This window comes from Ylistrum balloti, unplaced genomic scaffold (assembly GCF_031769215.1).
Source record: "Ylistrum balloti isolate Yb309-2 unplaced genomic scaffold, AGI_CSIRO_Ybal_v1 Utg370552, whole genome shotgun sequence".
NCBI classification, from domain to species: Eukaryota; Metazoa; Mollusca; class Bivalvia; order Pectinida; family Pectinidae; genus Ylistrum; species Ylistrum balloti.
Window position 1 is genome coordinate 949,712 of NW_026782348.1, and position 25,444 is coordinate 975,155.

Below are 25,444 nucleotides of genomic sequence, written 5' to 3' on the forward strand. Positions count from 1 at the left end.
TAATTTAAATTTTTATTTTTGCAGCTTTGTATTTATCATTGTGCATGCATAATTATCTCTGAAAGTAACTGAAATACTACATATAGTGACATACATATACATATAAAAAAATACAATACACTTCAAAATCTTCAAATAAGCAGGCTCATATCTCTGATATCAATACAGGTGCCAATAGCAGGGCAATACAATTATTCCTAGATAGTGTACATTACACAAAATACTGATCCATGACAACAAGGGCTTTAAACCATCCAATGTTGTCAATGAGTTGTTACAGCTTACGATATTTGATATTGATGTTATTTCTTGTTATGATTCAGACTTTCACAAACAGATTTCAAGACGATGAACATCAAGCTGGACATATTCACTTTTTGACAGCCACAGATTTTCCTTTCGCAGGCTGAAATAAACATTGTCATGACAGGGTTAAAACATCATTTATTTCAATTTTGTCTTTCTTACAAAATGATATCTTTATAAATTTCTAAACCAAATATATGTATGCAGTAGCGTAATAATTCTCACTTGATCACTTCTTATTTAATCAATAAGTTCATAACTGCATTCAAGAAAAAAGGTAAACAAGAGGACCAAGAATGCCTGTATCACTAACCTGGGTTTGTTTGGCTAAAATTGCTTTATCCATACTGATTCTACAGATTTACATCTATTTCCCCACTGGGCCCCACCCCTCTGCCTAGGGGGTCTGCCAAACTGTTTACACAAAAGTACCAATCACCTAAGTATACGTCTCACCAATCAGGAAGAAGCCAGGTCATAAAAAATTTAAGTCTCATCCCCTCCATTCACACAAGGATCCAAATCTTGACAAAATCCTGACCTTCCTAAAGATGAAGGACTTTAAAAGAATTTGTTAAATTCCATCTTATGGGCACCACCCCCTCAAGCTCCAAGGGGGTCTAGACACTTCAATCGTACAGTTGTTTCCCTTTCCCATATGGATTATTCAGATCAACTTTGTTTAATATCCACTTAGTTGTTAATATCAAGTATCAATTTTAAAAAAAAGTTGACAAACAGGTGACAAACACAACACTGCATAGAAATAAGCATCGTCCTTGTAAGCAGATATATTCTTTACAATCAAATATGATTCAAATGCAATAGTTAAGAAGCAGTAACTAAAAGCAGTATGACCAAATAAACACTCTGCATTCTTACACCTAACCCCCACAAGAGTCTGAGGGTTAACCCAATCTTTGGGTATAATTTTAAATCCTCTCATAATTCTATGAGGTCATTAAATTAGTATTTTCTTTATTTTAATTAGTTCCATCCCATAAAAGGTGGGGTCAACATATATGGGAATTTAGTATCAGCCCCCACTTGGAATTTCAAAATATAATAACCATAAACAGATATGGGTACCAGAAGCTTAAATATTGAAAAGTTAGTCTCAGAATTGATTTCTATAAAATGGGAGCTCCTTAACCAACACCTTGGTGGATGTTAAAGTAGTTGTTATGTAATTCCTTCTGGTGCATTATTATGAGGCAATTCCAATATAATTATGTCATTAATGTGTGCACATTGTACCAACCAATATTTTGATACCACATATCACACTATTTCAGTAGAAACGTTTCTTTTATGTTGAAAAATGCAGCAAAAATTATATAAAAAGCCGTTACTTTTGTGAAAAGTTCTGTTTTGGACACTTCAATTGTCATACTTCCGAAACCAGTCTATTTTTCAAACTTGCTTAAAAGTTGGTCACAGATGATATCTTTCAAAAGGAGGATTCTCGGAAAAAATGAAAACCGGTAAATTTGTCATTTTACACATTTGCTTAAAAAAACCAAGAAACATTGATTTTTTTTTCATTTTTGTTAAATAGTGACAGCTTAATAACCAAAAGTCTGAAGGTCTTGCTATTTGAAAAGGTGGTTGTTCATGTCAAATTGTATCCGTTTGGTTAACATTGCTGAACTTAAATTGGTTAAAATAAAGACATTTTTGTGCAAGTTTAACTATTTGAAGATTTAGTTAGCAGCTTTATACAAATCTTTTGATGAAGGTCAATAAAGTGACCTTATTAGATAGATTATGTACAGTAATAGTCACAGGGTTTGCCTTTGTCAGTTCTGATCCATAATTTGTGTCACTTTGAGAAGCTAATAAGAGATAGAACAGTTGCAGTTTGCTGCACATTACTTTGCATTTTAGTATAGCAGAACTGCTCAAGTGATTGCTTGTTTGAACTTGAGTGTTGCATGGACTGGGTTAGTTTGATCTTGATGCTGAATATGGCCTAAGAAATGCAAAATGCACGCAACATGTGCACACATTCAAACGGTTCCCTTGCCCGCTGGACAAACATAGTAGTAATCTTTGACAGGGTCATCTTGATAATTTCTCTCAAACGCAATCCAAACATTGTATTTTGACTGTGATTTGTGCCTTGAATGGATTTGGCCTCGCAGAAGATTTTCATCATGCTGATAGACCCAAACTTCAAAGTCTCAAGCAGGAGTCAGATGCTCAGCAATATATCTGGGTGCTACTTTCAACTGGTATGATCTGCAGGTTACTGCTTCTAAATATTCCATATCCAGTAATGTAAACTCTATTGAACAGGCATCAAGTTTCACCCAGTTGGCCTTGTTGCGCCTAGAAAGGTCAGGTTCATCTGCTCAGCAAGGCGACGGTCTCTCAAGTCCCTCTCCGGTGTGGACACATAAATTGGTCAATGTACAGCATTCAAGGAAGCAGTAGCTACTTTAACCAGTTCCGCTATGACACTAAGGAAGTAGTTTGAGCTGAGTTGTTATCTGAACAGTTTCCACTGACAGTCGACCATTGTAGCTCTCCACAACCCGTCTTGTTTCAGTACACTGGCGGTCCTCGTTGGCAGTAAGTGAATCATACTATGTCTGACCTGACAGAAGAGAGGAAGGCACGTACACAGAAAACCCTGAACCTCGCAGCAGCTCCAACACATCCCTTAACCCCCGGTCAACAATCACAGTGTCATCTTCACTGAGCCACAAGGTCAGGTTCTCCACTGATCCAAGAATTTTTTTGAAGATATTTGCATCATTTTCATTGCCATAAAAAGGCCCAATAGTGTCTAGTACATAACCATCTGGATAGACAATGCTCATGAATTTAACAATAGTTGTGCTTCTTTTACCCACAGTATGAGGATCTTTGGAGGGGGTGATCAGTACTTTTTTGGACATAAATATAGGTACCATCAAGGATTACAGTTACTTTATGGCCTTTCACCTAGCCATCCTTGGTTTGATACCAAGGAAGACATGAAAAGGTACAAAGAAACCCGCCTGGCCACATGGGATTTTCCTGGTTATCCTGGTTTCTTCCCACAGTAAGATCCCTCAAGCGCCTCCATCCGGGCCAACAAGAGTGATTATAATAAGCTATAAGATATATCCCTAGGCTAAAGAAACAATACATGTGTATTTCGAACAGAACCCATATTCTCATAACGACATTGAGATACCTAACAATTTCCAACTCAACTGGCAGTCTACACTGTCAGTATACATATGTGACTCAGCTTACAATATACTATCTACTGATACATTGTACCACTGAAGCAGTAGTGTTAAATATGATTAGATTTGTTTTTATTGGATAGAGGGTTTATATTGTAAAAGTATACTCACCTTAAGGATACTAAATGAGCACATTAGATCTTCTGAAGCTATCATAATTGCACCAGCATTGTCAAACTCTCCACAATAGTTTGGAGCACTGAAAAGTGTCACCAGCTGAAGAAAAATGTCTGAATTGTATTAATTGCACACAAGTTCAATTGGAGATTGAACAAAAAGATACAGTGATATGACATGTACAAGGTGACATTAACTTACCTTTGATCTTTTACATGACTTTGACCGAAGAATGCCATGATATTGAGTGTGGTATCCAATTTAAATGTTCAATACTATCAAGTTTTATCAGTCTTATCCCTGAATATGTTTACCTCAAGTTACTAATGGAATTTGAAAAAACTTTGACATCAGTAAATATTACCTGGTATGTGGCATGAATCAATAATTTTTATCGTTTTGTATCTAATTTATTCAACTTGCAGTGTTTAACATCACATCACCTATAGCGAGTTACTTTGTTAGAAATGCAACTTATTGAAATAGAAGATTCAACTTAAAAAATCATGAAGATAATACAGGCACATGCATATCTAAAACTTTGAGATTACAATATAAATATAGAATTCTAATATACTTACTTTTCTATTATTGAAGAACTCATATCCATCCTCTACTACCTAAAAACACAATTTAAACTTTTTTAAACTATCATTTCATTATGTCATAAAACTGGCTTCTTTTGAAATTAACAGGGAAGAATTAAAGAGAAAACAACACAAAAATGCACATTTGATGAAAAATGAGCATGTATTGACATCAGAAGAAAACGTAGAGAAACTACTTCCCAAATCAGTTTGGAAATATACTAGTCCATGGACATAAATGTATGCCCTTTGTTTCAAACTACTGACGTCATTACCACAGCAATCAAATAAAAGAATTTGCTTGGTACAATTGAATTTTTCTTAACAAAGAAACCTGGCAGATGACATGATTAAAACTTTCACAACTGTAAAGAAAACAGAAAGGAAACAAAGTAAGAGGACTATTTGGCCTATATATAGTGTATTCACTTAAGCATTGTTCTCTTCAAGTACTCAGGCTAGCATATCAAATGATATTGTTACTCATCTTGAGAAACTAATTTTAAAAGTGGAAAAAAAAAAAGATCTCTTTTGAAATTGCACATTTAAGTTTTGTGGTATATTCCCTTATTTTAATAAAAACCAAAGATGGTACAGTTTATCTATATACATGTCCTCATATTGTGTCTTGAGCATATACAATCATTCTTATCATTGTGTTCAATATTTTGATAATTTTGTTCTACCAGAGGTAATGCAGAGATTGCAGTCCAAAAAAAGTCAACAAAAAATGTAACAACAACAAACATTCAGACAGAGTTATTATCATGATATTTTTAATGGCCAATCCACACAGAAAAGGTTATCACTGCCACAAAAGGTGGACAACAAAAATATGTTTTTTGAAAAAACAAATTTCAAAAGAAAAAAAACCCCAAGAAATTTGATTTCTCTTACCTGGTGGCCTCTAGCTATGAGGGAAAAGTTGTGTTTTTCCAGGAATTGGTCAACAACATCTCCTCCAAATGTGAAAGAAACACCTCTGTCATTCTCACCCCAACCCGTTATATCCTGAAGTACACAATGACTTTCCTTATTCTTGTTGATCAAACACAACTGATATTGGAAGTTTAATGTCACTATGATAATGAAAATTTTCATTTTCATACATCTATGATATAACGATATTGTCATTTTAATTTGATAATCAGCAGAAAATTAGCAATAATGTATATAATTGTAAGTTATGGACACCATTATCCTCATTTTTTTTTAGTTGTACAGAATGATACATGATACTTAATAATATCACAGGTTTTCATTACACATTTTATATTGAAAATGTACATGTATACAGAAACAAGCATATCTCATTCATAAGAAATTATGCTTTGTAGTAACAAATTTTGAAAGTCAAAATCCAAAATGGCAATAAGCTACAGAAATTGCTTAAAAAATTCAAAATGACTCCTGTTGTTTACTAGGAATAGCAAAAACAAAACTATTTGAAAGACAGACAACAGAAGGCAGTGATTTGAAAAGCCTATTCCTATCATAAATGTTCACAAGCCCTGAAAATATTTAGTGTAGTTGGAGGAGTTTATATCTAGACATGCTATGGCACACAAACAAATGGACAAGCTGTTTCCTATACACACATCCACATTTCTGTATGCTTTCTTTTGTAATCTGAAGTATGTATGAATACTCTGTAATAAATGGTATCAGATTCAATGAACCATATTGGTTCTAGTGAACAGCAACACATAGGTGATAAATACATTGATGCAATGCTTTTCTTCCACTCAGTTAATTTACTTACATCATCTGGGTCTGACCACATCAAGTCACAGACGAGTCCAATGTCTGGCACATCACAAGGTCTTTCTATGTTTCTAATCTGTTAAAAACATTTTACGGCATGGGTGTTTAATTCCAGAAGATATATTGAAATAATCTTTTTTTTTGTAAGCATACATACTCCTGTACTTATACAACACATACATATTAACATTTTTGCTGAACATTTATTTTAGCTTTGTCTATCATGCAGTACAATATGTGCCTAAATTTACAGATAGTGTGGTAGCTACCATATAGTTTTTTACTTTAACATGGCTAATATTTTGTACTTTTGGGCTAGTTCTATGCTAATATAGCACACCTCTATCACAATTTTGAGGTTTTGAGTCACTGAGAAAATGTTTCTTAGGTTTTGAATTACAGTGTATGTGCTATCTTTACTAACTGTTGATATAGCAAAGTCAAATCCCCTACAAATATTGCCAACTATTCAGTACCATTTCATTTAGTTTCTGACAATTATACAAACTGCAAATATGAGTCATGACACAATTATTTTGAGAGAAACCAGAACAATCAAAATCCTTACTTCATATAAGATGACCCACAACATACATGTAAGTTTACACATTTACCCGACTTACCTGGTCAAGGTTATCCATATCTGGAGACAAACCACCATGCATGCAAAATATTGTATTTTCTACAATGGCAGCTGAAATTATCGACAATCATCATAAGTGAAAATATTTATAAATTGATGCAAAGCATGCAGTTAAAAAAACCCAGACATGATAGGACTGTAAGAGCCTATTTTTGCTGGAAGTTGAAATTACAATTGCAATAACATGTTTGTCAGAGACAACTTAAAAAGCAGTGCTTTAAATAGCATAAAAACTAACCACATACAAGTACGATGTATTTGTAAAATTCAATGGTCCAATAAGAAACCTTTACATACATACAGACTCATGTATGGGATGTGCTAATTATTACCTCTTCACACATATCAGCTTTATTGAGACAGTTTAACAATCATGTATTTTTATGTATTAATTAAAGAAAATGCGATACATGACTGTTGGTGTAATGGTTTCAAAACTACTGTTTATTTGTTTGCTTGGTATATCACCTGGGTCAATTTGGGTGTAGTACATGTAGTTGGTGGTTATCTCATTGAACAACATACCGGAGGCCAGTCAAATGTCACATGCTGTCCAGAGCAATTTCAGTTAAGTGTCTTGCCCAAGGACACAACCACATCAGCTCAATACAATTAATTTCTCAGCTCCCTGAGAAATGCAAACTGCTAACAGTAGGAGGCTTCAAACCATATACCTTGGATCTTAACATGAGGTTACATAGGCCAACACGCTAACCAACTGAGCTATACCTGCCTTACAATATTGTTCAAACCACCCTACCACCCTAAACTGATGAGGCAACCTTTACTCTCAACATTAGCACTACTACCTTGCAAAGTCTCCAACCCTGAAGACATTCAATTTCCTATTGTTTACATCTGAACTTATCAATGACATTTGTAAGGATGTATAACAAATATCCTGACAATGTATGCTAGCACTGAAACTAGTGGCTGCAAACTCTCTTAGTGAACATGCTACCATTAGAGAAAAGGGAAATTCCAGCTAATGTTGGTATGGCCAGCTGTATTCTCAACTTTTAGGTAACACAAAGCAATGAAAGAAGATAGTGAATCATTCAATAGTTTTGTCAAATTATTCACAAAAGATTAATCATAAAGGCTGAGTTTGCATTGAAGCAGTCCCCAAAGCTTTTTGAACCTAAAAATTGATAAGGACTTTACATTTTCAGCAATATGTCATTAAAAATATACAAATGGACCTCCTTTAATCTGAAAAAGGATCACATTTAAAAAAACAACCAATGCAAACCCTGCATATGAGAAACCAACTGTTTCAAAAACCATAAGGAATTGCAAACTTTCATACCTTTCTCTGCCACCAATCGAATACAAAAATATCAACTGTGTTTATTAGTCCCCCACTAGGAACCAGAGGGGTCTAAAGTTTTGCATTGTGTCTGTCTGTCCTTCTGCTATCTTGTCCAGATCCTAACTTCTAAACAATTAAACACAGAAATTTAATCCTAAGGATATGGGTTCACCTTAGTGAGACATGTGTTACATATCAAAAGTAGGTCACTCTAATCAATCTTTAGACTTTTGACCTACATTAAAGAAAAAGTTTGTCCAGGCCCTATCTTACATACTGCTAATCAAAGAAACTTTATACTTGAAGTATTGATTTACTTTGATGTGACAATGTTGTGTATCAATGTGACTGATATTTTGACTTTTGACCTACATCAAAGAAAAACTTTGTCTGGGTTCTATCTCCTACAATGCTAGCTAGTCATTGGAACTTCATACTTGTGGTATGGGTTCACCTTGGCGAGGGAGTGTGTTGGTGAGAGATTGTATTTCACCCAATTGTCTTGTTTCAGGAAGTTCTGGTGGTGCACTTGACAAGAGTTAAAGGAAAAAGTAAACAGACAACGGAATCTCTCAGTAAAAATTTTCCAAATTAATAGGTGAATTGATTATAAGAAGGCAGACACTCAAGGATGGATAAAGGCAATCATCTATTGCCATATGTCTAATCAACATCACAAATCTTAACAAAGAGAAAATTAATCTTACCCAATGGTAAACAGTTGAAACAGTCGGTAAACGTTTTCCATAGCTTGATGTTGTACCTTCTTTTACACTCGTCATAAAATCCATAGATTCTGTATGAAGTGTCAAAATATAAAAGAGCGTGTCTATGAATTAAATAAATTAGTGTTGATCATAAGCCTGGGTTGTTTTCCACTTCTTTGAAATAAAATAATTATCATTTACACTACTGAATTTATAATTTTACACTAATATTACAGACAGTTGTCAGAGTTTCACATGTACTCTAGTGTCGATAAATGTTTAAAGAAGCTTGTTTCATTCACACAACCTTTTTAAGGCTAAGTAATTCATATGACTTAACATTTGAATACGATCATATGTATCCCTTCATGCCTGTCTGCCGTTGACAAAAAATAATAACTGGAGCTCTAGACTTTTCATAAAGAAAGCATTTAAAGATTTTTACATATATGTTTGACTATTGTGACAATGAATCTTTGCACAAGTCTGCTCATTATCTAAAAACCCTTGGTATCAGTATGCTGTAACAAGTATTATATGACCCTGGAGCTTTGGTTTTTTAGATGGTGCTGGAAGAATTTCACACTTTTGAACCATGTGACCTCAAAAGTAGGTTGAGTTCATGATATTTTAAAGAAAACAAAGAAAAATAGGCTATCATCCCAACATACAACTTGCTAGATATACATAACTTGAGCCTTTTGATTATTCAAAAGAAACTGTCTGAAGAGTAAAAAATATCTGACCCCTGTGACCTTGAAAAATAAGTCAATAAGTCAAGGTCATTCATTTGAAAATTCTGGTAGCCCTTCATCCCCACATTTTACTGACCAATGCAATTTTTATAGTTCAAGACTTTATAGTTCTTGGGAGAATTTCTTTAAAGAACAAGAGAGCCATGGCCCTTAATGGTCATTTGACAACTGACAAACAGATGAACAAACCACAGAATTTGCTGATAGTCTAACAAATCTGATGAATTCAAATTCACTGAACATTCCTTGAAAGTATCAGAAACTCGTAAATGGTAGGTTCTGTGCATGAAATACAGTTGCACAATCATGTTACAAAATGGCTACTGTAGTTACCATGTTTTGATCGGGCTGAAAAATAATGACAAATCATCTCTTTCTTTTCCTTAAAAATCAAACTCCAGATATTTTTCTCGTTGATGTAAAAGAGACACAAGAAGAGGTTCAGACTATTTGTTCTTGATGAGTTATTTTGGATTCTTGACCAAAGCCAAAAATAAGATTTGATCAGGACAATCTCAGCATTCACTCCATGCATGTTTGACATCACTGTCATTCCTTGAGAATGTTTCAGGCCAAATTTGATTGAAATCTACACAGGTGTTAAGAAGGAGTAGCATTTCGGAGCAAAATATTGTTTAACTTCCCCTTTTGGTGCCTTGTCTCCAGGTCCCTAGGGGTCAAATCAATTTCCTGAATTTAAGAAATGATTCTCCACTATCAATGATGTTTTGTACAATGTTTGATTAAAATCCATTCAAGCCTGAAAGATGAGTAACGCTTGTAAGCAAAATGATTGACTAATTTTCCCATTTGGGGCCCCACTTTCAGGTCTCTAGTGGTCTTCTTTCTGAATTTAGGAAATGATAACCCACCTACAATAATGTTTCAGACCAAATTTTGTCAAAATCTACGCAGGCATTAAGAAGGAGTAAATTTTTGAAGCAAAATATTGTCTAATTTCCCCTTTTGGGGTCCTGCCCCCAAGTCTCTAGGGATCAAATCAAATTTCTGAATTTAAGAAATAATTGCCTACCCTAACTGATGAATCAGACCAAGGCTTGCTGAAATCCACACAGGCAATAAGGAGGAGCAGGGTTTTAAAGCTAATTATTTCAGCACCTCCCTCTTTAGGGTCCTGTCCCTCAACCCCTTGGGGTTGAATCAAAATTCTTAATTTTGAGAAATTATTACTCTCACCTATTGAAACATCGGACCAAATTTGGTTGAAATTCACCGAGGTATGGTTTTAAAGAAAAAGTTTATGCACAAGGCACAGCGGATGGAGCATGACGACAGAGAAAGCATAATGACTATCGGTCGTCTTGACTCTTCAGGACAGATGGCCTAAAAAATAAATTGACTCCAAATGTCAACAGACATTTTAACACACCTGCCGTTCGAAAGTAATTATCTTTTCAGAGATAAATAAAAACCAAGTGCACTATGTGTAGTGTATGCATATTCTGAATAAATTTTCATACAAATTCACCTCTCGGGTAGAGAAGTTATTGCTGCAATTAGATATTCAGCAGATAATGACCCAATATTCATAAATGTTTTCAACAATACATCGTAGTCTATGTAAGGATATTAACTAAACCTGAATACCACATTTCAGCAGAAACTGAATCATTTATATTCATAAGTTTGAAAGGAAATCAAAGAGAAGAAATTATCCAATCGAGTATACAGAAATAATCATGAGTGATACTGACAATCAAACCAGCCCTTGTCATGGGAAGATAAACATACACACCAACGTTTTCTCAACTCTTAGAGTTAGAAAGAAGAAAAACATCTTCTGTTATGTGAAAGATAAATACAAGTTCAGATCTAATGTATATAGTATTAAACGATAACCTGTTAGCAAACAAAGACTAGATAACCCACACAACATTCAGCCGTATAATTCAACAAAGGATATGTTAGTATACCCTACTGACACAAGGAGTAAAAAGATAGAAATATATTATAGCCAAGCCTGTTATAGCCAAAGTCCACCACCAGTCAATCATGATTGCAATAATTTGTCCATACCTGTTAATTGAAGCACATTCATGATTTCCTCTCAGCAAAAAGAAATTTTTTGGATACTTAATCTTGTAAGCTAGACAGAGACATATGGTTTCTAGAGATCTCTTTCCTCTGAAAAGAAAAGATTATCTAATAATATTACAGTGATAATATTTCAAAGAATGGTCACCATCTTTCTATTATCATTCAGCTACAATAACAGGACACAGGAAAAAACACATACAGGCAATATACAAGGTATATAAGTAATTTTTTCTATAAGTTCCTTTTTTCAAAATGTTCAAACATTAAAAAAAAAAACAACAATTTTAAAATGCAGAATTATTTGTCAGAGATAAAGAAACAAAAGGTACAGAACCAAACCATTATTTATCTATTTACCAGGTAATTGGCTTAATGCATTTTTGAAATTAATGATCATAATCTTTTGATAAATTTACCTTTTTATGGTATTATGTCAATTTAGGTATATCAACTAAAGCTGATTTTTAATTTGTAAATGATGGTCATTGTATTTAAGCTTGCAAAAAAAAAAAAAATAAAAATGAGCGAAAAAGATCCTCTATCAAATCAAAACAATTTATGAACTTTTTAGACCTTTTTCTTTCAATACAGATTAAGACATCTGTTTAAGGTTTTGAGAGTTGATATATTAACAGTGTTAATTATATTTTCTGTTTCTCATTCACTTCAATTTGAACAGCATGATTGGCATTCACAAAGGGCTTTCAAATTCATTAAGCACACTTTCCAGTCACAAAATTTGACCTTCATTCAAGCTGTAGTTTTCATCTTTTGAAATATCGGAATACATCAATTTAGAAAACCATTGGTCTGTAAAATAGTTCTTTCATTGTTGAGAAAAGCCAAAAGACATTGTTTTTCGCAAGAATAATAATACAGCACTTATGTTCATTGACCTTTATATGAGATGCAAAATAAAACTCTGTATCATGATTCATTAAGACATTTATAGGGTTTTTCCCATGATTTTTCATGTGACATTTCAGCCTAAAGTGATGCAATAATGTAACTTTTGGAATCTCTCTGCACACAGATTTTAAATGCAAATCTAGGTCATGTGATGCGCAACATCAAAGTGTTACTTCCATGATAGCAATACTCTATTTACCTAATAAGACACTACCACACAGGCCACTCATATATCCATTTACAAATTTTCAAAATAGTTTAGAAGTGAAACTTACCTTCTCATGTAGTGAAATGTTTACACAATGATGTATAGTAGCGAAAAATAGTGCTTTTTTTTCTTTTCTTTTTAATTCATTTTGAAAGAGATGCAACAACCGGACACATCTATATGCAATTACATGAACAACTATGTCTCAATAACAATTAAAGCGATACATTTCAAGACCTAAGCAAACAATTTTTTTGCATAATAATAAATTTGGTGGGAAGGGGATAACCAGAGACATCTCTGTCCAAACAAACCCCTCCAGATAGATGACAGCAAAATTGAATGAAGAGTATAACTTATGGTACTGGTTAGCCTTCGTGTATATAATTATCTATAGATGTTAAAAGGTTGTTTCTTTTATGGACCTATTTTAATCACATTGTAAACAAAACAAAACTTATTCCAGGACCATTGTTTTGACATGTACATCAGCTTGCCCCATTTGTACAAACACACACACTATGTGATCTAAATCATATGTGTGTAAATACCTGTTACTTACCTAACAATTAAACAATTCTTTACCTCCAAAGTTGACAAGTCAAAATCATAAAAAAAATCTTGAACGTCTGTATTATCATGTGCCATATTACATATCAACAGGAGATCCCAGAGGGATCTTGGCGCCCACCATTTGAGGATCTGTTTTCAGTTCTTGAAGATTTGTTTATTTTTTTTTTGTTTGTTACAGGTGTTGTAAATGTTCATGAACTGGTCTTCATTGAATGTACTCAATGATGGCACAAGATATTTTTATGAAGCACCTATTAGCAAATATCACTTGAAAAAGATCCCAAAGTATTATTAGATAGCAGTCAGTTACAGGTGGATAATGGACAATATGCTTGTGCTGTATTACTGTCGACATCCAAGATGGCTGCCTGTGGGCCATCTTGATTTCAAATCAGTCCAAAAAAGGTACAATGCACAACTAGGGACCAAGGGGAACCAATATCTATGAAATATCAGAAGGATCCATCCAGTACTTCCTCAGATATAGCAGTAACAAGATTTTACTCTCAAAATCCAAGATGGGTGCCTGTCAGCCATCTTGATTTCGAATCAGTCCAAAAAAAGTACAATGCACAACTAGGGACCAAGGGGAACCTGCATATGAAATTTGAGAAAGATACATGCAGTACTTTCCAAGAAGTAGCGGTAACAAACTTTTACTTCCAAAATCCAAGATGGCCACCTGTCGGCCATCTTGAATTCGAATCAGTCCAAAAAAGGTACAATGCACAACTAGGGACCAAGTGGAAACTGCATATGAAATTTGAGAAAGAACCATCCAGTACTTTCCAAGAAATAGCGGTAACAATCTTTTACTTCCAAAATCCAAGATGGCCACCTGTCGGCCATCTTGAATTCGAATCAGTCCAAAAAAGGTACAATGCACAACTAGGGACCAAGGGGGACCTGCATATGAAATTTGAGAAAGATACATGCAGTACTTTCCAAGAAGTAGCGGTAACAAACTTTTACTTCCAAAATCCAAGATGGCCACCTGTCGGCCATCTTGAATTCGAATCAGTCCAAAAAAGGTACAATGCACAACTAGGGACCAAGTGGAAACTGCATATGAAATTTGAGAAAGAACCATCCAGTACTTTCCAAGAAATAGCGGTAACAATCTTTTACTTCCAAAATCCCAGATGGCCACCTGTCGGCCATCTTGAATTCGAATCAGTCCAAAAAAGGTACAATGCACAACTAGGGACCAAGGGGGACCTGCATATGAAATTTGAGAAAGATCCATTAGGTACCTTTCCAGAAATAGCGGTAACAAGAATTGTTTACGGACGGACAGACGACGGACCACGGACGCAGGGCGATTTGAAAACCCCACCATCTGATGATAGTGGGCTAAAAAGTTAATTGATAACAGTAACAGCTGTTCTTACCACGATAATATATTCAGAGATGTATGTAATTGTATAGAGAATATCACTGACTCACCATCCTTCAATTTCCTACTTATTTGGTTTCATTTAAACAGTTTTAAAATGTTCAGTTAAAGCAGAATCCACCACTCAATTTGAGGCATCGTGAAAAATGGGATCATATGAGAAGTGTCTGCATGCCTTATACACCACTGTTTATACATATTAGACTTGGTCAATCAAAGTAACACTTTGACATCGCATGTACGACACGAACAGTCACCTCATTAAATGTCTCAATCATGCTAAGAAGTACTTTCGACTGCCTTAAAACAGGTATCAGAACACATTTGAGCAGCACTGTCTGGGTGATAGCACAATCTAGATTAAAATGTAGCAGAATTTCACAAAAGTCAAAGGAGTGACCAAAACCCTTTAAAGACAGACAGATAAAGCAATTATAGCAGTGTATTCAACTTTGAATTAATTTACCTATCAACATAATCCCCGAGGAACAGATAGTTAGCCTCTCCTGGGAAACCATTGCGTTCAAAGTGCGAGATTAAATCCTGGTACTGTCCATGTATATCCCCTACTATGGTGATCGGAGATTCTAGCTCTAGTAAGTTTGGCTGTTCCATAAATATTTCTCTGGATAGCTGGCATAGTTGTCTGATCTGGGACTCAGGTAGCTGAACCTATTACAGAAAATCCAATTTAACATCTAACAACATTGATGTTACTTAAAATCAAATATCTATGTACAAATATACTGCAAAAGAGAAGTACTGCTTTACTATCCAGTTTTTATCATATTTATACATAAAGTATGTTTTGTTTGAATAAGTATCCTTAGCAATAGCCTCATATGGTCTACAGATTCTGGGAGTGAATTATCGTTAAAGAATTATTCAAGGTTACTGCATACTTCGCACATTTTTCCTTATATTTTTTCTGTAAAATAAAGATTGTAAGTTATAAGCTTCTTTTGCAATCAATGTACATTAAATCAGGTTTATAGTTATTGTTCTAACTCCTCAAAACAGCCTGCCTTTAGCTATAATCTAGGCAAACCTTAATGTCAGTAAGTCACTAAAATACATCAAAACATGCAATATACCTGTTTTCCTGGTGCCTCCTGATATGTCAGCAGCTGATATATAATCCTGTCTATATCCAAGTTTTTCGTCATTTTGTAAATATGGTTGTCAGAACGTACATCAGAGGTGATCTAGCCAACTCTATAAATCAAAAAGAAACTACAGAATAATGAGGATAAGCCAAACACAAAATTCTACATTATATCAAAAAAAGTTGGTTTAACCTCTATATATATATTACATACTGATACCTGAGGTGCATTGAACTTGTCACGGTCTATTTGTACCAATGTCGTTCTTTAAAAACATTAAAAAAAAATAAACAGTGTGCATTCAGAGACAAATTGTGTTTTCCCACTTAAATCATGAAAAAATCAGGATCTGTAAAGCCATAACTGTGGTGTAAATTGCATACATAGCAGATGCAAAGAACACACTTTATCATAAACAGTTTCTCAGTACCTCGTAAGACATCCTTTCCATCTTCTTCACCTTCAAGGAATCATTTCAACATTATACTTATACTGAATTTGTAATACAGCAGTACCACCTCACATTGAGTAAAGACGGTCAAATATATATACTTGCTTTGTGAGTGAGCTTTATTACAGGTCATGATAAAGCCATTACATTTACCATCTATAGATTTTTACGTATACAATCATCACTACACAACATACTTTGAACATATCAACATTAAAAGGTGAACAAACAAGGCCTCCTTTAAAGCACAAAAGTAGAGAACAGTAAATATAAGTGATTTAATTCATTGTGTATTTCTGTTATGACTTGGCAAATAGTACCTGAAAATATTTACATAGAAATACATAGGTTATTCAGCTGTACACAAGTAAATCTAACTATCAGCTAATTAAAGTATGGCTAAACCTTTCACACATAACTTTAGAATTCAATGTTGCATTATTAACATGATGAATTGTTAAAGGTCTCAAAGAGACCTTTTACTTTTTTAAAAAAAATATTCCATAGTGTGCCTATGATTTCCACTTTTAATTAATATGCCTAGTATATAATAACAGCAAGGCAGTACATTGTCAGTTCAATGTTTCAATATAAATTTGAAAGTAACTTACATTACCACCTCCTACATTTTCTTATGAGTTGTCTGCATTAGTTCAAGAATATGCCATCAGAGTGAATCATGTACTTAAATGTCTCTGTAACAAGGCATCGCACACAATACAAAATACCTCAGATGTAGGTTATGGTTACAATAAGTAAGTGAAATTGTGTACCTTATATTTAAATGCTGCATTAATGGCAGTATGGTCTGTGTAATACTGAAAGCAGGTTCTTGATTTGATGATGCGTGTGTTTGTGGTATAGATATGGTCTAATAACCAAAATTATGGGTAGGTGACTTGATATGCTGCTGGTAAGTGTTTTTTTATGGATGACAATGCATTTGGTGATTTATCAACATCACAATTGAAGTCTCTTGAAAATGTGAAGTAAAATCATACATACCTTATATTGTAAATTAAACAATACTACAAATTTTAAGTTGTCATTCTGGTAGTCAAAAAGCAGCCTGCAGAGCAGTGACATCCAAATTTAAGCCAATTTCTATTTATCATAAGGTTGACTTAGTTTTTAACCCCCAAAGGTCAAAACTTGAACACATAAAAAATGGCAAACTTTCTGAACACATGTGAAATTTGATATGAAGCGGAGAAGCAATGGAACCTTTAGAGCAATGACATGACAATTTTGTTTCTATTAATAGTAACAGTGACCTAGTATTAGACTGCACAAGGTTGGAAGTCAAACTGGTATAAAAAGGGATGTTTGTGATTATGTGTGCAAAGCTTTGTACTAACCAGTTTAGAAAAACAGCCTGGGTATTCCTTTGTACATGGATGACTTATTGTGAGGGTATAAAAAGTTAAATGATCTGCATACATAAGGTTTATGTTTTTATTCAAGCTATATTTTGACTGAGTCAGGAGAATTAATCTCAGGAAGATTATCCCCATTATGTAAAATATGTGAATGTGCTATGCTAAATATGCCAATACCTCCTTTGCAATGTTGTCAATGCACACCTATTATATTTTCTTATTTCAAAGAAAAAAGTTAGCTATTTTAATTTTAGTTAATTAAACTATGACTTCTGTAAGGACTCTATAAGAAAACAAATTCCAAATAAAACCTTTAACTCTTTAAAAAAAAAAATACTCAACTATTGTGCTGAACCTCAGTTATTCTCAGAACCTTTCTATTTTCAAATTTATATAAAATATCTATACATTGATTTACAAGTTACTTGATCCTGTTAGGTATTTTCATATGTATCATTGCAGTACCATAGGTGTATCAATCACCTGGTCAGTATATTTTCTATTTTCTGGATATATTTTTAAAATTTCATTGAAATAATACCTTACATAAATTACTTCTGCCATGTGGCAGTGATGGCTTAATTGGTCGGTAGGGTGATAGACTACACGACCTCATGTGGAGATCCGAGATGTGGGTTTCTCAGGATTTGTGTCTGTGAACAGTCTGTGAAGTTGAAAGCATCTATTACCTTTGATGGCATTTGATGGTCCTTTGCATGTTGTTCAGTGAGGTATAGCCACAAGCTACAACAAATTTACATTACCCTGGCTGTTGACATGATGATATACAAAGCAAACTAAACAAAACATATGTTTCATGCATCAAAACATTTTGCATGGAATCCCTGTTAACATTTGTAAACACACTTCCTTACCCTACGTGGTATTACATAAACGTAGAATTCAGTTATTAAGCTTACAGTAACTCTTGCAGGAATCCTTCTACATCACCGAAGACTGTTCAGTTGAGCCAACTTGTATGATGATCATACTCGGTACCTCTGGAATCAACACAAAATCCCCTTGTCGAAGGATAAATAATTTCCCATTGTGCCATTAATTGCAACTTGAATCGGAGCTTCACCACTATTAGAAAATATACATTTAAATTGTCACGATCCATAGAATAGGCTTACTAAGCCTATATCTGGTCAATATTCTTGACGAGTATATGGACAAAATTATAGATTTACATGCAACATCACCCTGTCAAAGCAGTGTTGCTCACAGATCGCACTGAAGCGAACTGAAAGAGTATTGATCAAACAGTCGTAGTAAGAAAATCGTCTGCTAGCAGTCATGTTATCCTAATGGATGCCGTAAAACACTTATTGCAAACGTAAATAAACGACGAAATAAGGAATTTTATGTACTACGACCTTGTTTTATACAGCAACGATATGCACCCTTCAAGAAATATTTAATATATCGTATATTAAACCTACTTACTTCATACTTTACACGAACGGCATGCAGCTTCTCCGTCCTTCATGACAGTGAATACTGGCACGTGATTGTCGTCATAGATACAGAATCGAAGTTATGCTGCTGAAAAATAATGACCACGTGAGCCGTGTGGACATGAATTGGCTGGTCTTACATAACAGGCAGTTATTCTTTAGTGCAGACACCTGAATTATTCTTAGGTAGCCAAATATATTTTTATGAGTACAACAGGTAAAAATCTACACATTGTATTCTTGTCGATTCTAGTGACGTTTATCATATTGGCTATTGCTATGGCCAGGAGGCTTCATATTATCACTAGTAATTACGATGTCACTCTCTATATAAATCATGTTCGTTTTTAAAATTGTATTGATTCAGTGGTTTGTCAACGTCCGTTTTTAGTTTGTTCTTTGGAAACACTTATTTCTGTCGTCACTTGAATCAGTTTAATTTCTTTATCAACGAATTTTGGAATTAAAGGATAGACAGTTTGTTGTGGTTGTATCTAAACAAACACATGTTAAGTCTACGTTCTTTATATTTAAAATAGTTTAATTAGCAAATTTGTAAAAGACTTATGTTTGATAAATATTAGATTGAATATAACATTTAAATTAGGTTTTGATGAATAAATAGATTGACAGTACATTTAAAATCTTCGCTGTGTTTTTATTATTATTATTCAACCATACTACTGTCTGGAAAATCTAAGGCATTTTGGACACTTTATGTTTCATGTGTGATATACTGACTCTTTGCTATCATTGCTGTGTAGATTTCGTCCTTAACACAAATATTGTTACATTTGGTGCGCAATAATCATTATTCTTCAATTTCAGATAACTGTTGTGCAGTGAATTTTTATATTTTCTTGCGTCTTTTGCCCGATGCCAACGATCTCGCATCATGACATTTTCATTTGTAAAAAATTCAAATTGATGAGCAGACGTTACTACATTTTCGAAAAATTCAAGGACGCTAGTGTACACTTGATACAGTTAAACCAAGAATGATATTGCTTAGTGGAGCAGGTAGCAGCGTGTCCTTTAACTGGGGGAAAAACTCTTCAGAGCGTTCCAAGTAGTCTATAATCTTTAAACTTTAAACATGAACTCATGATGCAAATTTACACTTTTTTCATACGTAGCATTAAACCTGCTTAATAAAAACAGATTGTGGATTTGTGTAATGATACATTCATATCATTCTGATCTCTTTTGTACGAGAGGATATAAAAAATAGCCTCGTGTATTTTTACTGTTGGTTAGTAAAATGTACAACACCATATATTTCACGAGGGATCATGTTGCTGACCTACAAGACTTTGTAAGAGAACCATACTCAGGTGAGTTTGTAAAATGATAAGGATTCTAGTCTTGGATGGTCAATCTGTCAAACAGTTTGAAGAGCGACTCATTGCCGTTTATGGAAGGAGGGATCTTTCCTACTTACTGCAATTGTCAAACGTTGGATGAAGGATTTCCAACGATAAATGAAGAGATTAGAGGTTGACACCCGGCCTGGACGACAATCAGTCATAACCAGTAATCCGAAAGGTTCTGAATAATCTATCCGCCATTTTATTTTGCTTCAACGGTCCGCGACCAAGACAAAATGAAATAGCGGATATATATTTTAGATAACATTTCGGACTATACACAAATTAGCGAAGGAAAACCGCTGTATCACTTTTTATGAGTTAGAAGAAGTATGAAATTATGGGCTACATGGACTGTATGTCAAGCCTGTGATGAGACCTTTGGTACGGTTCAATCACGGCATATATAAATCTCATGAAAAAGTATTCGTAATGATGTTTCTCCGTCACTGAAGTCTTGCAAGCACGGTACAATGTCAGTCCAGATGATTTTCATTTAAAGGTTGTAACCTGTAATAAAAATTGGCTTTATCATTATTATCAGAAGAATAAACAGGAATTGCTGGAATGGAAATACGCCATATTTCCAAGGACAAAGAAGTTCAAAGCCACCAACCAGAAGTTATGGTGACCGTTTGGGGCGCGGGGGTACTATTAAAGGAGTGATACACATCAACTACCAGCCCACGAAACCACAATAAGAGGAAGTATTACCGGTACGCTAACCCATTAAATCGTGGGTGCCAATCAATCGAGGAGGAACGCCGCGAAAAAAATCGTTCGAGGGATTTTGCCTCACAAGTATACACGAACCAAGTTGCGACGAAAGTTGTACGCGAGTGTGGATATTAGCGACTTTCACCTTCCCAGACTGCATTATTTCCCCCATCGGTATTTATACACTTTTTCCAGTGATGTTTGAGGACTTCAATGCCACTTTTAAAGAAGTCCTTTTCTTGACCATTCAGGAAGTCCTCCACTTCATGCATGGTGTCATCATATGACTGATAATGAATAGCAGAAGCGGTATTTTCCCCAGCTTTAGATATAGATGAAAGTCTGCTGGAGCGAGATCAGGCGAATAAGTCGGATGCTCATGGCAGCCATGGCAATGACAGACTTGTTAACAGGGACATTTTCCTGATAGAACAAAACACCTTTGCTGAGTTTTCCGCGGCGCTCGAGTTTAATGTCTTCTCTTAACTGCTTTAGAAGTGATGCATAATATGTACCATTGACTGTTTGTCCTTTTTGTAGATAATCTACCATCAGAATACTATCAGCATCCCAGAAAGCCGAGGCCTGAACCAGGGTGCTTCCATTGTTTTGATCGTTGTGTGACCTCTTGGGTGAAATGATGTACTCATGTTTCATCAACACACAAACCTCTGCAGAGAGCTAGTAGGTTCTGCCCCTAAAAGGTTCTGATCAGCATGCGACATGTCAACTGTCAGAAGTCTTAATACCCTACGGACTGAGAGCTTTCTAATTGCATGACCTTACGTAAGAATAGAATGTACTCCTGTGAAATCCCAACTGCTCAGGCTATCTATCGCACTGTAACTCTGTATCATGGACTTTGTTGACCATTTCTGGAGTTGCAACAATGACAGGTCTTCTAACACGGTCGTCATCCCAAGGCTCTGCCTGCCACGCTGAAATTCCACCACCCACCATTATAGCACATGAAGGGGCATCATTCCTTAGGTACTAGACCCTTCTTGTGCCAATATTGAATCACTACTCTTTTAGCGGTGTTCTCCACTTTGAAAAACTGACTAAAATGACACCAGTCCTCGGGCATACAGCCATAAATAGTCGGTGAATAGTAGAGCTGAAAAAGGACATCCCATTTTCACTTCTTTAATTCAAGGCTCACAACTTATCAATCAGCCCTAGTAAGTAAAAAGTCCGTGGTTCTAGTAATCCGGTAGTTTCGGTTGATTTATGGTGGTTTGGGGTATTTCGTCGCATGATGTGAATGGGAGACAAACTATAGGCGGTACAACCGTGTGGAGTGTACGTTGAAAATAAAGCAGTATAAATCGAAATATTTTTACTCTTTCTGTGTAGTGCTCCACACTTTTTTAAATGCTAACATTGTTTAATCATAAGTTACTGATAATTTGAAACGATTTCAGTGCATCCTCTCGTATATATACTATGTTATGATCCAGAAGCTACTTAGCATTTTTCGGATATGACAGATCCCCTAACAATACTCGGGTATGATGTGTTTATTTGAGCCTGTTACATATGTACACATTGGACACGTTTCTGCATAACCAAAATGTTTTATAATGATTCTATAAAGTTTTCTATCCAAATAATAGACTCTTTGGCAAAATCTAATCAATGCTACAGGATTAGTCAGATTTTAAAGAATTTGCACTACTTCCCCATTTGAACCCCGAACTTCCTGCCCTAAGGGGTCAGGATGAACCATTTATATAAAATTTGTTTCCCTTTCCCCAAGAATGCTTCTAACCAAATTTCGGCAATATCCTCCATTAATTCCTACAAGAGGAGTACGCTTTTAAAGAAAAGGCAAAATTGCCCTATTTGGAATCGGTCCCTCAAACCCCTAGTGGCAGATAACCCGTATGTATACTAACTTTGTTCCTCTTCAACCCTATGGTGCTTCTGACCAAATTTGGTCAAAATCTGTTCCGTCGTTAATGACTAGTAGCAATTTTCAATAAAACGTTGACACACCAGACACTGCGCCATGGCATAAGCTCATCAGTCCTTCGCACCAGTGAGCTCATAAAAACCATGCCAGTATCTCACTTGTATTCTGTAGATAATTTAGAAGCTTACTCAAAAGATGTTTTTCTTGTTGGCTTTCTGGTACCATTTTCGTATCCAAATAATTGCATTGCTTCCACAGAAAGAACACCGCATGACGCATATCGCAGTTTTGAATACAATTTCCCCTTGGAGTTCAGGGATTTTTTTAAAAAACAACTTTTCTTTGAGCTTGACAGTCCAAAAGCATCAATTCTACGACTCGTCACGGCAGACAATTTCCTATACTTATAAGACACGAATAGCTGAAAATATATCTGTTTGCCCGCAAAATCACGTTTTCGTCTTCTGTCTCCCTAGTAACTGTATATGAGAACATCATATCTCATTACTGTGAGGACAATGATTTGATGTTCTTACGCCTGAAGATGTATATGTGAACGTGTTTCCGAACTAACGACTCCACCAGTTTACCTGGGACTTTCAGTTTGTATGCCTCACAGTTCGACACGTTCTCCTCAATTTATTCGGCTGTTTGCCTTTCTGTCTGTGACTGTATCTTTCTCTATATGTCTGTGTATTTCTGTTTCTACGTCTGCAGGTCCATCGATTTGTTGTATGTTTCTGTGTTTCCAGACGTCGGTATCTCTGTGTGGCTGTCTGTCAGTTTTTATCTTTAAAAAATTGTCTGTCTAAACCAGTCTGACTCTCTTGTGTCTTTTACTCTCTTAGTCTCTCTCTATACGTGTGTCTTGCTTCGTTTTTTCTGTCCGCTTGTCCGTACTTCAACATCATTGTCTGAACGTATGTTTTGTGTGTTTCTCTGTCTGTCGTGATTTTCAGTTTGTTTATGCCCATCATTTTGACTTTTTGTATCTGCCGACGACTTATTCTGCCTTGATGTTTTTTCTAATATCTGTATATATTTGTGCTTCTCATGTTTTGCTCTGTCTGTTAGTCCGTACCTCTGTGTGTATGTTTCTGTCTGTCCGGACGTAGGTATCTCTAAATGTATGTTTTCTACATAGATATCAGCATGTCTTTCCATCTGTCTTTTTGCGTATTTTTGTGTGTCTCTCTTATGTCCACTCGTCCGTCTTTGACTTTCAAATTGTCTATGTCTCTAGGTACGTTTTTCTCCGACCTTGCCTATTAATTTTGTTTTTCTTGACATATCTGTCTGTTGCTATAAACTCTCTGCCTTTAGTTTTTACCGTCACTGTAGGGACTTGTTTCACAAAGACATTCTTCCAATATCCACTTCCAAGATATGTTAATGGCAAGTTTGTGACACTTTTAAATATAACTAAATATCTCCTAGATATTCGCGGTATTAACTGTGGCGGGACTTAATTCACAAAGACATTCTTGCATCATCACTTCCAAGATATGTTAATGACAAGTTTATCACACTTTTAAATATAACTAAATATCTCCTAGATATTCGTGGTATTAACTGTGGGGGGACTTAATTCACAAAGACATTCTTGCATCATCACTTCCAAGATATGTTAATGACAAGTGTATGACACTTTTAAATATAACTACATATCTCATAGATATTCACGGTATTATCTGGGTTTTGTTAAATCAGTGAGACGATCTTTGTGGTTACAGACCTATCTCTGTAGGTATGAGGACATCAGAGCATTAACAAACACCTGTCAGAAAATGGGTTGTCCTCAACAAAAATGAGATGGGATGTCCACAACTCCTTAAAATCAATTAAGAAATACCTAAGGCTATTAATAAAACATCTGTATTTATTCAGATTGGACTGTCCTCATAAAATGATGATTTTTAACAAAACTCCTTGGTTACGTGGGAGAGAGAAGACCAAATGTGAGTTTGCAGGTACAATTGAAATAGTAGAGACATTTTTTAATGGTCATTTTATAGGACAATTTTCATGGCACTGGAAAATTGGCGTTTGAAGGGACGTAAATCGGTAAATGTCCTTGGACTTTAAAAGGTGGAGGTGTGTTATATCTTTGGATCATATGAGGATTTTTCGGAATCCCTCTCGAGAATCTCATATTTTACACGGGGAGTTCCCATAATGATTTATACGCAACACAAACAACACCTTAGCATGAACCTTTAGACTGCATCCGTTTCAAGTGCTGGGGAGAATTGGAAATAAGATAAGTCTGTTCTGAGTTCAGCTGGTCTGGACTCACTTGCTCACTTAAAAAAATATCTTACGCCTCTCCCCTCTTTCATTTGTGTGGTTATTGTTGTTACAACATGTAATTGCAATTGATGAATTAAAAATTTTCCGGACGTAGACATAGTTAAAGGGGGACTACTCCCATCGAATCGGAAGAAGCCAGAACAACTTGATTTGCTAAAAAATACC

General features: G+C 35.1%; 1 protein-coding gene across 1 annotated transcript; it reads right to left on the reverse strand.

The window, feature by feature from the left end:
- Positions 1-370: 370 nt before the first annotated feature.
- Positions 371-15,740, reverse strand: LOC132556166 (uncharacterized). The gene is made up of 10 exons (XM_060220555.1): positions 15,669-15,740; positions 15,041-15,246; positions 11,468-11,575; positions 8,676-8,764; positions 6,637-6,707; positions 6,012-6,089; positions 5,147-5,260; positions 4,244-4,282; positions 3,657-3,761; positions 371-406 (listed from the first exon to the last, which is right to left on the reverse strand). The coding sequence occupies exons 1-10, from the start codon at positions 15,738-15,740 to the stop codon at positions 371-373; spliced, it is 918 nt and encodes a 305-aa protein (XP_060076538.1).
- Positions 15,741-25,444: the final 9,704 nt, after the last annotated feature.

Excerpts from the sequence above, each read along its gene's own strand:
- LOC132556166 (XM_060220555.1), bottom strand. The coding sequence starts at position 15,740 with ATGACGAAAAACTTGGATATAGACAGGATTATATATCAGCTGCTGACA. Across the intron at positions 8,765-11,467 it reads GAATGTGCTTCAATTAACAG|AATCTATGGATTTTATGACG; the intron begins GTATGGACAAAT and ends CACTTCATACAG. Across the intron at positions 4,283-5,146 it reads TCATAGCTAGAGGCCACCAG|GTAGTAGAGGATGGATATGA; the intron begins GTAAGAGAAATC and ends TTGTGTTTTTAG.